The 14,653-nt window shown below is 42.9% G+C and overlaps 1 protein-coding gene across 6 annotated transcripts in view; it reads left to right on the forward strand.

The window, feature by feature from the left end:
• Positions 1–10,303, forward strand: part of MAP4K3 (mitogen-activated protein kinase kinase kinase kinase 3) — an 84,207-nt gene extending 73,904 nt beyond the window's left edge. For all 6 annotated transcript variants that reach the window (XM_082049195.1, XM_082049196.1, XM_082049198.1 and 3 more), the window contains 5 exons: positions 1,308–1,376; positions 1,495–1,587; positions 3,879–3,949; positions 6,427–6,482; positions 8,903–10,303. In XM_082049195.1, the coding sequence (XP_081905321.1) occupies positions 1,308–1,376; positions 1,495–1,587; positions 3,879–3,949; positions 6,427–6,482; positions 8,903–8,990 (377 nt within the window). In that variant the 3' untranslated portion in view covers positions 8,991–10,303. The remainder of the gene's footprint in view (positions 1–1,307; positions 1,377–1,494; positions 1,588–3,878; positions 3,950–6,426; positions 6,483–8,902) is intronic.
• The last annotated feature ends 4,350 nt before the right edge of the window (positions 10,304–14,653 follow it).

Raw genomic sequence — 14,653 nt, forward strand, 5'->3', positions numbered from 1 at the left:
TGTTTGTGTTTTTGTTTTCCTGTCCCCTGCTGACAGGAAAGTGATCATGCAGTGAAACAGATTTTTTCAGTGTTCTTTAAATGAGGAAAGTGTGTACCATATGGTCACAAATAACTTCCATTTCATTGTTTGACACTTGATGTTTTTTTAAGTGTCTGATAAAGATGTTTTACAAAAATCAGCTGGCAGAGACTTACTGCAGGGGGTTTCTCCCCTTGCCATCCTTCTGCTGTCAACTTCAGCCAGGGCCATGCATGTTTCCACATCACATAATGTGGTTGCACAGATGTTTATCCTCCAGTACTCCTGTCACATGCTTTCATCATGGCTGTATGCACGTTTGGTTAAGATCATGCATTAGAAATTGGTTAAGATCATAAATCTATACCTTTGAAGACAAACAGCAAAAAATAAATGGAGGGACCATCTCAAGGAGCACATTTCTGCCATCATGCTTGAGGAGTTTTTTGCTTCTCAGCAGGACCATGGATTTTATTATTTAACTGAAAGCTGCTTTTGTATTTTAGGTAACATGCTCTAATTTCTTATCTCTAACAGATTTAATGAGTTTCTCTTTTCTGTGTGAAAGAATGCCTACAGAATCACTGGCAGTAATACTGAATTAGTAAGAGCTGCTTTTTGTGAGTTTTAATGTTATAACAAACAAATGGACCAAAATTATACATCTCTTGAGTTGATATGTCCACTAATCACTTGTGGGTCAGATTCCACTGTTTGCTGTGATGGAGACTACTGCAGCTGTAACCCCGAAGAGATGGATGTAACCCTTCTTTTAAGAGTTTGGACAAGGAAATAATCTCCTACTTTGGAGAAGAAAATAATCCCCTATTTTTGGAAGGTCTGAAAATAGCAGCAAGAATTAAGTACTAATAAAAACATCCATAGCAACATTTAGAAATAAAGGCAGAATTAAAATTGAATGAAACAGCATTCAGGTTTAGTGCGGACGGTCTCATATATCTGCCTTTTTTTTGCAACAGCACTATTAAGTGACACCAACAGGGAATAAAGGGAGAACAATGTACACGAGTTTGCTTTTGTGACGTGGCTCAGAAAAGGCTGGATTAAGTACATACTTAAATATCACAGCTTCAGTTTTCCTGTCACAGTCAACATGTTGGATAAGTGGACATGCCTCTCTAAGAGAAGAGAAATGTCACTGATAAGGTGATCATTTTAAGTAGATAAAAACACACTAACCCATTAAATTGCCTCAATCTCTAGAACTTCCATTTCAAATTTCATGGTAATTTATGCTACGAACTAACAGTGTCATTTTTTTATAGACACTACAGAGACAAGTGTTGTACATGTAACACAGCTGGAGAGAGATACCATTTTGGTGTGTTTGGATTGTAAGTTTTAGTATCAACTAAATATATACTTATGCATGTACTTGCATACTGTCTGTCTTCAAATTAGATCATGTATTGAAGTTTAATTCTTGGTTGACGTATCATATTTATTGTCTAGGCTGCATAAAAATTGTGAATCTGCAAGGCAGGTTAAAATCCAGCCGCAAACTGTCATCGGAGCTCACATTTGACTTTCAGATTGAATCAATAGGTAAGTTGGATTCATTATTAATATTGAATATCGGGATAGTCTAGAGAGCTGTGCAGTCACCAGCCATATGATACTTAACAAGAGCAAGTGCCAGATTCTGCACCTGGGATGAGTTATCCTGTTTATACATATAAACTGGGGAACAAGAGGCTGAAGAGTAGCCCCACGGAAAGAGATCAGGGGATTGGGGTTGATGGCAAGCTAAAGATGAGTCAACAGTGTGCCCTGGCAGCCAGGAGGGCCAGTCGTGTCCTGGGGTGCATCAAGCACAGCATTGCCAGCCAGTTGAGGGAGGTGATTGTCCCACTCGACACCACACAGGTGCAGCCTCACCTCAAGTGCTTGTGTGCAGTTTTGGGTGCCTCATTGTAAGAAGGGCATCAAACTATTAGAGTGTCTCCAGAGGAGGGAGTGGGATTAAGATCGTGAAAGGTCTCAGGGGCAAGACTTATGAGGAGCGGCTGAGGTCACTTGGTTTGTTCAGCTTGGAGAAGAGAGGGCTGAAGAGTACCCTCATTGCAGTCTACAACCTTCCTCAAGGGGGGCAGCAGAGGGGGAGGTGCTGATCTCTCTGTGGTGACCACTGATAGGACATGAGGAAATTGGATGAAGCTGCATCAGGGGAAATTCAGATTGGACATTAAGAAAAGGTTCTTCACTCAGAGGTTGCTCAGTCACTGGAACAGGCTGCCCATAGAAGTGGTTGCAGCATCAAGCCTATCAGAGTTCAAGGAGCATCTTGACAATGCTTAGTCATATGATTTAGTTTTAGATAGTCCTGTGAGGAGCTGGGAGTTGGACTCTGATCCTTATGGGTCCCTCTTTCCAACTCTAGATAATTTATGATTCACTCATTTACTGTGGCAGTCAGGAATTACACATGCAAACTGTCAAATCTTTGGCATTTGAAACACTATCTCATGCATTTAACTTTGTGTGAGAAGACTCAGTGAAAGGTTCTAGCCCACTGTGCAATGGGCTTCCCTTTGAGCAATTGGAATGGATTAATAACCCTGGAGTCTTCCCTGATAAAGCTGAATGTCTTGAGTATATGACAGCCTCTAAAGGAATATGTTAACCTACATAAACCCTATGAAACCCTCATGGCTAACTCAATCTGCATGTGTGATCACGCAGTCCATTTTTATAAAGCAGCTTAAAGACTAAATTATGATATGTCACACTTCACGTAAATTTTATTTTCTTGTGAAGAATCTGCATAATTTAGATTTGTGAAACAAAGACAGAATACACTTATTTTAACAGTTCTCCAGTTACATACCTGGATTGCATCACATGCTTTTGAAAGAGGGATGAGGAAGGATGTGTGCACAGATGGAAGGTAGCACCAGAAGAGGAGGAACACTAGGAATAAAAATAAGGAGCTGGAGGGAATTTACTTCTGAGGAGAAGCTTTAAAGTTTCAGGTGCTTCAAACATGGTGTCCCACAGAGAAGGGGACAAAAAGTCATTGTCATGGAAAACATTACTTCTATGGCTGCTCTTGATAAGGAAGGAGGAGTACATGCACTTGAAGGTGCTCACTGTGGGGCCTCTGCACATGCTGCAGTCCCCTCTCTGCTTGTCACAAGCGAACTATCAGTGTCCTGTCTGGCCTGGTTGTGTCTCCAAAGAGCTCTGCTCTCTTTCCTGCATACCTGCCTAGAGTCAGGATGCTGGATACAGATGGGACAGATTCTTCCTGGTGACCTACACACTTGCCCTCTCTCTGAGGAAGGCCCTGGACCGATTTCCTTTCACAGGGTTCAAATGCAGGTGTCTGTCACCACCTTTGTGACAAGGGGAAGGGTTGGGAAATAGAAGACTCTGTAAATCTTTGCATTGCTGTTGCAGAAGCAATATTACCCAACAGTTGCTGGGAAAGTGAAGAATGTCACTGCAGTATCCCTGCAACTTTTCAGCTAAAATTCAATGTATACATTCTGCTAGTATTAGAATGAGGAGGGGGTTCCTGTTTAAAGGAAAAGACATGTTTAGGACTAGAGAGAAGGACCATTTTAGAACTTTTTCTGGTTGGGTGGGAATATTTTTAAACCCTGTTCATTAAACAAACAAACAAAAATATATAAATGCGGCTGCTTTTGAGGGCAGGTTCAGTGATTCCTGAGACATTTTGCAGTCTGTATCTCATACATACAATAAAACAATATATACATGATACAATAAAACATACATGCTCAAATTTCAAAATTGCCGTCATATACTTTTGGCCTTAAAAGCATGAGTGGGCATTATGCCTCAAAACTGATTCCAATGTTCTTTGTTACCAGTCTGTCTACAAGACAGCGTGTTAGCGTTCTGGAAACACGGCATGCAAGGAAGGAGTTTTAGATCAAATGAGGTAAGTACTGCATTTTGCTTCAAATTCTAGCTTCTATTAGAAACCAAAGAGAGGATAAATCCATAATTTTGTGGTCTGAAAGAATAAAACATATCAGCGACTTCCTAGATTAGACCTGGAAGGTGGAGTTGCATTTTAAGTCTGTTTCATAAGCTACAAACTAATTAGTGAAGCTATTTAAAAGGCCCTGTCAAGTCTAACATGAGAAGCAGAAAACAGCAAGAGACCAGGCCACGATGCCATAGAAAATATCCAAGCCTAATTTTTGGTAACACTAATTTTCTTCACCTTCAGTTGCTTTGAAGAACAGTGTCAGTCCTTTAGCCTCTTGCACGTGGATACCAAAATTTGGGGGTTGCCAGTGGTTTCACGATGCACTGCTGAGCTTAGTTTTTTGTCACAGTGTCAAATGAGTTGCTTGTTTTTTAGTTTATTCCATGTTCCCTTGGTTTATGAGTACTTCAAGAATTTTAGTGCCCAGCTTTCACAAGAAGTATTTTTCATTCTCAGGAGAAAAATGTCAGATGCACCTAAAGGTTTTTTCTAAAATTTCTGTGTAGTCCCTTTTTTCAGCTAGTTTGATGTGATCTTTAGACATTGTTAAACCATTATAAGTACCTTCCGAGCTCTTTTTTTTTTCTTGCTGCAAATGTGCTTTGTAGGATTTTAATGAGTCTTTTAATCTGGTTATTAAAGAATGTTTACAAACTTCAGCAGTTGTTTCATCAGCTGAGCAACTGAGGTCGTTATGACTAACTGTATTTTAAGGTACATGTACAGTCACACCATACCAAGCTTAGATATTCCACATTGTTATACAACTACATTTGTTTGCACAAAGCCACAGCTGATCTAATCTGTGATGACAGTAAGGCTGCTCTTTATGGGAAGTTAGACCAGAGACTAGAGTCGGACTCATTTCCAAGTCTGAAAATGGTTCTTGTGGCATCTGTGCACGTTTGATCCCCAGGCATGATTGTCCTTCTCCCAAGAACTCATAATGGTGAACAGCAGCACCCTGCTGTTAGCACAGACCAAGAGGATGAGATGACACTGCCAGGCACTTCTCCAGCTCTGGACTCCTGCTGGCAGCATTCTGCAGGGCTCAGAGGGTTCCTCCACCCATTGGCACTTAGTAGCTCTGGTCCAGTTGTTAGAGGACATGATCTAAAGTGCTGAAGCGCAAGTGGATGCTGTGATTTATTTATGTAAAGCACAAGGAACACTGTCTTTGCTGTCTTCTTGCTTTGTTATTGTCAAGCCAAAGCCAGTGCCTAAATGAAGAACAGAAGGCAGAACTGAGTTGCTATCAGAAAACAAGCCACCCCAAAACTTTTTATCTGTAGAACATATCTAGGGTAAGCTCTCGGGCCTTCTCTCTCTTGGCTGTCCTTACTAGCCACAGCTATGGTGAAGAAGAAGAAAAAACAAAAAACAGTCATTTTAATCTGTAATATGAAAAGCTTGCATTACGAGGCTCAAATCTCTACCATATTAATTACTTTTGAGGAATTCTATGCTATGTAGTATGTAGGAAGCTGCTACATGGGACAAAAACCTGACCTGTCTGTCTTTGAAGACATTATTAGTTCAGGTTCCCTAATCTTGTATCAGTTGGTCTAATTTGGGAGGATTTGAGCTGCTTGCAAAGTTATCTTCTTCCACAACCATGACTTGCCACAGTGGTTTGATTGAGTGGGAAGAATAAAACAGGGAACTGTGTGAATTCTGAGACAGGAAGCTTGAAATTTGCACCAAGATTATGCACTCAGCCCCACAGCAAGCAGGAAGTCCTTTTCTTAACAAAGTGGGAACTTTGTTTTGAATTAAAATTCTCTTGCAAGTTCTCTGTGGCATAAGTGAATTCATTAAGTCAGATGATGCTGCTAGGATCTGGGAAGGAGTGAAGAATCTCTCCTCAAGAATATGCTTCAGTTGATTAACATGATGTTTCTTTCAGTGCTTTGGTATTCATGTGATCATAAAGATGTATCACAGAAGTACAATTCACCTGTGGTAAACAGAGCTCTATTGCATGAGTCTGAAATGTCAAAGTACTATTTTTTCTTTTCACAGTGTACATGAGCATCACAAATTAGATTGTTTCTCTCTTAAGGTTTTCAGAATATGAAGCTATTGTATCAATACTATGGTTCAGAATTTTAACAAAATGCATTGTATGTGTGATTTACTTGACTTATTTTTGATACCTACTCTAGAGTGAGACAAATTGTACTCTACAGCTGCCTATTTCAGTCATGGCTGTACAGAGAATTGCACTAGTAGCCTGGATGCTGTGCAGTGCTGAGCATGGCTGTTGTGCTTGCAGTTGCTACCAGAGGAATTCACATAATGTGGTGGAAATTACATAAAACTTTGAGATCTCATTTGAAAGTGACAGTTGCATTAAATTCTCTAGCTGACTTAAATGAGCAGTAAATTGGTAACATAGTCACTTATTTTCTCTTTTTGTCTAGATCACACAAGAAATTTCTGATAACACAAGGATATTCAGGCTTCTGGGATCTGACAGGTATGAAGAGAAGTGAACATGGCATGCTAAAATAGAAGAATGTGTGTTCCTTCTACCTTGTAAAAGTTCTTTTTGCTTGTTTCTTGTGATTACTTTTTTAGCCATATTACTCACTTCTTTGTGCACGTCTGCCTTTCAGCCTTTCAAGTTTACTTCTCTTTCTTTAAAAAAAATAAATCTAAAAGTGTTTGTGGGCTTCCAGAAGTACTCAGCCATGCTAGCAAGCTCCTACTTGGCTGCAGTCACAGCCTCCAGGAGTGTCTTCCTTTTTGTGCTGTAACTTTTTTGTTTAACTTGGTGAAATCTTTACTGTCAGATGCTGCGGTAGCTCATCAAGATCTACTTATTGAGACAAATGCAAAAAATACTTTAAAATGTAAATATCTCACTTTCACCCCCAGAAGGGAACTCTACCATTGTCCTCTCAACATGACAGCTTAGGTCTTGTAAGAGCTCTTGGTAATTCCCAGCATAGCTGGTTTTTGGTGTCTGCTTTGCAGGACGTTAACACTGTGTCTGTCTGACCCATCAGATACCAGCTTGCTGAATCAGTAACTGCTATTTCAGGAGTGTCATTGACTTCCTCAACTTTCTCTGCCCTGCTGTTGAACTTCGTACTTCTGTAACAGCCACAAAAACATCAGATATTTTATCTTCTGGGGAGTGTGTGCTGACAACACGATTTCATCAGTACTGTATTCCTATGAAGTGCAAAGATAGGCTTTAGTTTTTCTTCTGAGAATTGCCTCTGTCTTATGCCACTTGTAATAAACTCACTCTCTTGTCGCATCGTAGAACTATCAAAAAAGCCTCTCATCAACCCAAGGTTTTCCACGTTTTCTGCTTCTCCAGGCTTGATAACAGCCCATAACATCAACAGCAGTGAATGGTGCTGTGGCTTTGTTGGCTCGTTACCAGCAATTGTTGCAGGCTGAGGGTTGAGGGTTCTGCCCTATGTGCAATATGTGGTAGCTTTTTGGTAATGGGTAGTTGTAAGTAATACTCATCTCTGACCTGAGGTTCCAGTGAGGTATGTGTGGAGCTCAGCTTTATGTCATTTCTCTTAGTTGTTGAGAGACAGCAGCAGAGCTCCATTTAAAAAGGAGTCTGACTTCTCAATGGACATGACATTGCAAATCACTGCCTTGGAAAAATGTCCTCTTCCCCAAATACAGTTAATCTGTTTCTGGCTTGCACTAATAATCTCCCAAGGCTGAGTCAATGTTTAAATACTTTGCACTGCAATAAACTTGCAGCTCTGTCATATTTTGTGCTTGAGCTGTGAAAACTTTTTCCAGTAACATATGTAATTTCCTAGACAGTTCATAGGAACTGGGGTTCTTAGAAGCAAAAAAACTGGTATCAGTCTGATAAGAGCTTGCATGTCACTTTCTCCTGGTGAGCAGGGATTGCCTTGTGGTATGAGGTGCCATTCCCTTTGTGGAGCACTTTGAGCAGAGGGTAGGTTTTCTGAGTGATAGTTTTGAAGGAAGCAGCCTCTCCTTGAGTGAATGCACAATGTATTGATTTGAATTTCCCACATTCTTCCTTCACTGTGGAGGAGAAATCAATCGTGAACATTCTGGTCCATTTAGCAGTTTTAGCAGTTCTTGCCTGAGGACAAAAACAAACAAACCAACACCCCCCTTCCCCCACCCCACCCCCCCCCCCAAAAAAAAAAACCACCAAAAAAACCCTCAAATAGTTTGTGAAACAGAATTGTGACTGCCAATTTCTCCACTTCGAGAGAGGTCTGATGTAGGACATCTCTTCTGGTCCTTGCAGTTGTAGTGTAGGTTGAGCTAACCCAGTCTCCTGTCTCCAATGCTGGTCAAAAGTGGACACTGAGAAAAGAATAAGAGAGAAGATTCTGCACATAGCAGTCTTTTCCTTGAAGACTCTCTAAGCCTGAAAGCCTTTGTCTCTGGGACTTTCAGAACTGGAGGGAAGTTTCTGTGGATCTAGGTTACATGGGCTCAGGGAGAGACTAGAAATGCTCCAGAACTGGAGCCTGATGAATGAGTTAGCTTTGCAAAACACTGGGAAGCACAAGCTCAGTCAATGGAGGAATGATGGACCCTCTTCAGAAGCCTGTACTGAAAGGAGAAGAGGCAACAGGCTTACATTGTAGCATTGAAAATTCCAGCTGATAAAAAGGGGGAAACATCATGGTGAGGATGGTTAAACAGTGTAGTAGAAGCCCAGAGAGGCAATGGGAGATCCTTGGACACCTTGCCTGGACAAGAGCCTGAGCAAGGTTTGAGGCTGGCCTTGCGCGGCTTTTGGATTAGAGGCGTCCAGGGGGAAGAGAAGTGACCTCCAGTCAGATGGATCCTGGGAAATAATATTTACAGTTATATCCAGGGATGTTTTTAAACAAAGGCTTACTTGATGTTGTGGCTTTTTAATTTTCATTTTAGGGTCGTGGTGTTGGAGAGCAGGCCGACAGATAACCCAACAGCCAACAGCAACTTATATATCCTGGCAGGGCATGAGAACAGTTACTGAGAAGAGCGGACGGCAGGCAGCTCACCTGACCAGAGAACACTCCTGCTCCAGCAGCATGCACAGCTGGCTGAAATTGCACAAAAGCTGCAGTAACCCGACTTCAGTTACTTTATAATTTATTGTGGCATGAGAGGAAGATGAGAATTGTTTGTGGTATAGACACATAAGCATTATGATACCACAGAAGTGCTTAATTTACTGTTATGTAATCTTTGTACATATGCAGTATTTTTCAGTGAAACTTCTTGCTGAAGACCTACACTGACTTTCTGTAGATAGCGATCCTCCTGTGAAGTACAAGAGTCTTACCTGTACAGATGTAAAAGTCACTGAGGATGCAAAAAAGAAATCCGGGTACTATTTTAAGGACTTCTCATGTGTTTATTATAAAGTGGGATGCTAGCAACAAATATAGTACATTTAACTATGCTATTGTATTTTATTATATGTAATTTACTAATACAAGTAAATCTTAACTTTTAGAAATTGTAACCAAGGCTGTAATCGGATTACAATCTTGTTTTAATTTTGATGCAACACACTGGTGTTCATGTTTGCACAACGCATTGAGATGTGATGTATTTAGTCACAAAAGTAAGCTGTGACTTCGTGGTTATAACTTGGGCTTCGAAGTTTTTTTTTTTAGTTTACTTGGGTAGTTTTCATTGTGAAACAAACCAGTTAAACACCTGTATTTTTATATTTAATTGAAACTGTCCTTACAATTACTTCTCTATGCTTAAAACAATACCTTCTGGATGGGTGTCAGTCCCAGACTAGTGGTACCTGGCTGTAACACTCAATAGGTGTTTGAATTATTAGTGTATGCAGTAATAAAAATAAGTATTACTGTTCATGTTACTACATAGTTTCACATCACAATGAAAAGGAGCAACATTCCACGTTGTGGAAATGGCTCAGATATGTTGTCATTTGACTTTTTTTGGTCTTATAACCATTTTCACACTTTTCTTGATTTTAGGATGTTAACACATGGCCAAAATAATTTAGTTACTACCTCATTCAAACAATACAATGGTTACTACACATCACAGGAGCTTAGTTTTGATCAGAAGTATTTTTGATTGCTGTTTTCCAATGGAGTATGTAAATGCCAAGTTTTAGCAAAATGCACACGTTTGACTCCTTTTTTGTATATGTTCTTTATATTTTATTGTGATAATATACACTAAAACCAAACTAAATTTAAAGTGATTTATGGCCTGCATTATTGTTGTGATTGGTAATGCTTTGAAATATGTTCTCTAATGTATATAATGTAAAATAAACTTTTTTAACATGTTGTTGTACAATTAGATTACCACCTGCCCTAATTTTCCACATAACACTAAAATGGAACATACCGAGCTTTGACTTCTGCTATTAAATGTTTGTGCCAAACACAGAAGCTGGGCATTTCTGAATGAATGAATGGTCAGACCGCTGGAGTTCAACTCAGTTTAGGCGAGCACTTGAGGGTAGATGTTCTTACCCTTTTGGTCTTTAGGCAGTGGATATACATATCTGAGATAAGCCCAGGTTCCAGCTTGTTTGATTTCTTCCCTCCGTCACCTACTTTTCTACCTCTGACTGCAAAACTGTTGTGTTTGGGGTTTTTTGTTTGGTTTTGTGGGTGTTTTGGTTTTATTGTTTGTTTTGGTTTGGTGTTTTCTGTGTTGTTTTGTTCTTTGGGGGGGTGGGGGTGGTTGGGTTTGGGTTGGGTTTTGTTTTTTTCTTTGCAAGGGTTTTTTTTTCTGCTTATGGGACACAAGCTCGCTGCCTCTGCTGGCCCCATCTCTTCTGTTCACTTACACTGAACCTCAGATCCGCCCTGTGGTGGTAATGCAAGCCTGAGAAGCCGAGTTCTCAGAAAAAGGCAAAAACTTGTGTGTGTTTCACAGCATGTTTGTGTTGCCACCCAAGGGGGATTTCCATCCTGCCTCCCATGGACTATGCTTTACTTTGATGTGCAAAAAGCAGCTAAATTTTAACCAAGTACAGTATAGCTGATGTGCTATAAACACACTTTCTCCCATGGGGTTTCTGCATTAGCTGTGTTTTGGTGTTTGGGGCTGTTGCTGAATTACAGGCAACAGGAGCTATGGGATTATTGGGTTTTATTGTGGTTGAGCATTTTTGGTACAGGAATGCATGCTGGGATGCAGCTAGAAGAGCTAAAAATAAAAGAGGACAAGGTAATGGCACGTGGAAAAAGAGGGGCATTGTGCTAGGGCAGGCTTGTCTCAAATCTGTCTGTATAACCAGGACAGCTTTGCTTTCCATGTGTTGCTCCCTAGCTTGAAAGATGAGAAGGAAGTGAAGGATCCCTGCTTCTTGAGGAATTGTCCTGTTGCAGGATTTGGGGTCTGTGTTATGAAACTGCCTCTCCCCCACATGGAGTTGCCCAGCTCCTTGGCTGGTAGCTGCCCTCAGCTGAGCCCAGGACCTTGGATGTCTGGTAGAGCAGTCGCCATAAACTGAAAGTTTCCTTGAGCCATGCTTGGTGGGAGCTTCCACCATCCCCATCCTGATGTAAGATGGTGATCGGCGTGTGGCTCGCTGACAGGAGTCACAGACACCATGAGGTTAGAGCAAGACGTTTGCCTACAGCTTGTTGATGCAGCTTCTCTAACAACCTGTGTAGCGTCCCTTTTTCTCTCTCCTCCGAGCGAGAGATTCTTGCCGCTAAGAGGCAGAAGTGTGTCGTGATGGGGCATCCACCAACCTGCCAGCAAAGTATGGTCAGTGCAGGGGATGAGCTTGGGTCTCAGTTCACACTGAGGTTTCTTAGAGAAAAAAGAAGCCCGGGTTTTTGGGTACACGGCAGAAGTGCTTCTGGAAGCTGGGAGGATGGCAATGACCACTGCTCTTATCTTGTTCTTGCACATTTCTCCATACAGTGCTGCCTGCCCCTGTCAGAAACAGGATCTGGTGACCTGAAAAAGGCAGGGTTCAGGTTCAAGTTCTGCGTCCCACTGCCCTTGACTGAAACCAAGAGCTGTGCGAGGTGAAACACATGTTGCTGGCTGCCCATTCTTGTAGCTTTGTCACTTGGACCTTGTGATGGGGCTGGGGGAACCCAGCAATGCTGTGAGCAGTGATGGGGATGGATGTGTCCCCCAGGTGGGAGGGGTTTCTTATGCTCCATGGGGTTCAGCTTTACCAAGAGCACTACTGGTTTTTGAAGGAATCTACAGGAAAAGGTGAGGGGAAAAGCTGGTAAAACCAGGGAACATGGCAAAACCACTCCAGGTAGATCTAAAATACGGGTTATAAGGAGTCATGTTCCAGGCCTGTGTCATCTGTTGAGGGGTGCAGAAGGAGCTGGGGAATGCGTCTGGTGAACCCCAGTAGGCTGTCAGATCCTCACTGTGGACAGCAATGCTGGGTTTGCTGTCTGCTCAGTGTCAACCTCCACAACACAGCTGCATCACTGTTGCTGGAGGTCATCTTCTCTCCTTGGGCAGCATCTCATTGGGTGCAGATTTTCCCTTTAGAGCTAATTTAAGTTCAACACATTCAGGTTCCCTTTGCATCACTCTGACAGGCAGCTCCTGCTAGCAGTGTCTTGCAGGCTGAATGGAGGACTACCTCACCAGCTCCAGGCAGTCCCTCCTGGTGGTGCCTCCTCACATACTCCACTGCAGCTGCTGGGGGTAAAGGGGTGCTGTCACTTGTTGTAAGCCCTGTTGCTTGGCCAGCCCTCAGAACAGTATGGCAAAAGGCTGCTGTGACCCTCCACCTCATCCTCCTCTCCCTCCTCCAGCAGCACTCAGGGGCCTCGAGTGTTCCTGTGCCACCCACAGACATTGTACACCCTTGTAAACCCACCACTACACTGGCTGTGGCCTTTGGTTTCTACTCCTTCTGACAGCAATGGCAGCAAGTCTCATCTTCACTTGTTGACATCAAGGCTGGATCCTGCTGCCTGCCACCCCGCACCTCCCTATGCCACTGAGCTGCTTCTATCCCCTCATGACTCAACTCCTCTGTCACTCCATCCCTACTAAAGCAGCCCCCAGTTTTCAACTCTGTGCTCTTCCCTGCAAAAGCTTGCACCGTAACAAGCACCCAAGCTGCTGCAGTCCTTCCTCCAGGTCCCCAGACACCCTCACCTTGGGAGATGTGCAGTTGCAGATGTGGTCACCACCAGCACCTGTGTCTGACTGCACTTCCCCTGCCTACGCTCACCATCATGGATGGGGCACAAAGCCTGGGCTGGGAAGTTTTAGCTGAACAGCATCTCTCAGGTGTGCTCTGCCCTTCACTGGACTCAGGGGACTTTTCTCACTGTGCCATACAGGCTGGTTTATTTGCCCCAAGCAGTGAAGCAACAGCTCCTCAGACAGCACCGAAGATAGTTCTGTCTTGTTCAGTTGCTTTCCAAGCAAAGCCACACTCTCCCATGTGGCAAAAGTGAGTGTGATCAGGTAGAGGCCAGTGAGGAGCTCACTGCCCTGTCAGCAGCAGTAAACCCAGGATGGCCCCAGGCATGGGGCACTGAAAAAGCACTGAAGGCCAGGAGAGGAAGGCCATCAGCTGGTGGAGACAGAGCTCAGGCTCAGACTGTCCTGTGGCCTTACCCGAAGTTTGAACTGGCTGAACACAGTGCCTGCAATCTCACATTACCCAACACTGTTTTGTTTGAAGGAAAGAGGTGCTGCAGAGCCCCAGCACCTTCATCTCCAAATGGAGGGGCTGCAGAGCAGAGCACAGCACTGGTGCATTTTTACACCCAGTGTTGCACATGCTTGAGAGCAGCTGAAGATTTAAACTTCAACAGACTGATTTTTTTTCCATCATAAGGCAGCATGTGCAACAGCTCCACAGTCTACAAGAGGCTGTGATGGTGTCCCTGAACACGCAGGCAGGCTGCTAGACCAAGCAAATACCTCTGAGACGTGAATATTCCTGCCTTTCATCCTTGTTCCAGTACTCTCAAAGCAGAAATCTGACTCCTTCAGACAGCAGTTCTGTCTGGAAGAAAAATACCTGAGGCAGAGCTGCAGGGTTAAGACAGCTTTTTCTGAGAGGCTCCATCCACTACCTGCTAAAGTATTGCTCAGTGTCTCAAGAACATCTTCTGTCCTCAGAGCACTTCACAAACACCAATTAAGTGAACCTTCCAACATGAATACCATTCCAAACAGGTGTCTGCATGACCAGTCCTTGTGATGAAGAGAGACTCAGCAGTCTCTGGCCAAGCAATCTGCACAGGTACTTTGCTCTCCTCCCAGATGGGAAACTGATCCTATATCTTCCTTCCAGTGGCTAGTGAAGGCTTTCACACATCTATCTCCCTCCCTGTACTCCACAACAGCAGCTCAGTATTTCCTTTTCTAGCCCTTGGGCTCTTCCTGACCCCTTGCCTTGCAAAGCGGAGCACAAAGATCGGCTTTTCATCTCCAGCATCGTTCTCCTCCCTCTATCCTACCATGCCCTGGAGACCACCATGGACTTTGTCCTGTTTAAAGTTCTGGGCTTTATTTGCATTGTGGTTTTGCTTTTTCTGGCCTTTTTTTTTTTCCAATAACCAAGCTTCCTTTCATGCTTGAGGCTGTTCTTGTGCTGCTTGAATGGGGTGTTTATTTATAATCTCTGATCTTGGTCCCCATGTGAGATGATCACAGAATCACAGAATCGACGGGGTTGGAAAAGACCTC

Source organism: Streptopelia decaocto (genome assembly GCF_964273445.1).
Source record: "Streptopelia decaocto genome assembly, chromosome: 3".
NCBI lineage: Eukaryota > Metazoa > Chordata > Aves > Columbiformes > Columbidae > Streptopelia > Streptopelia decaocto.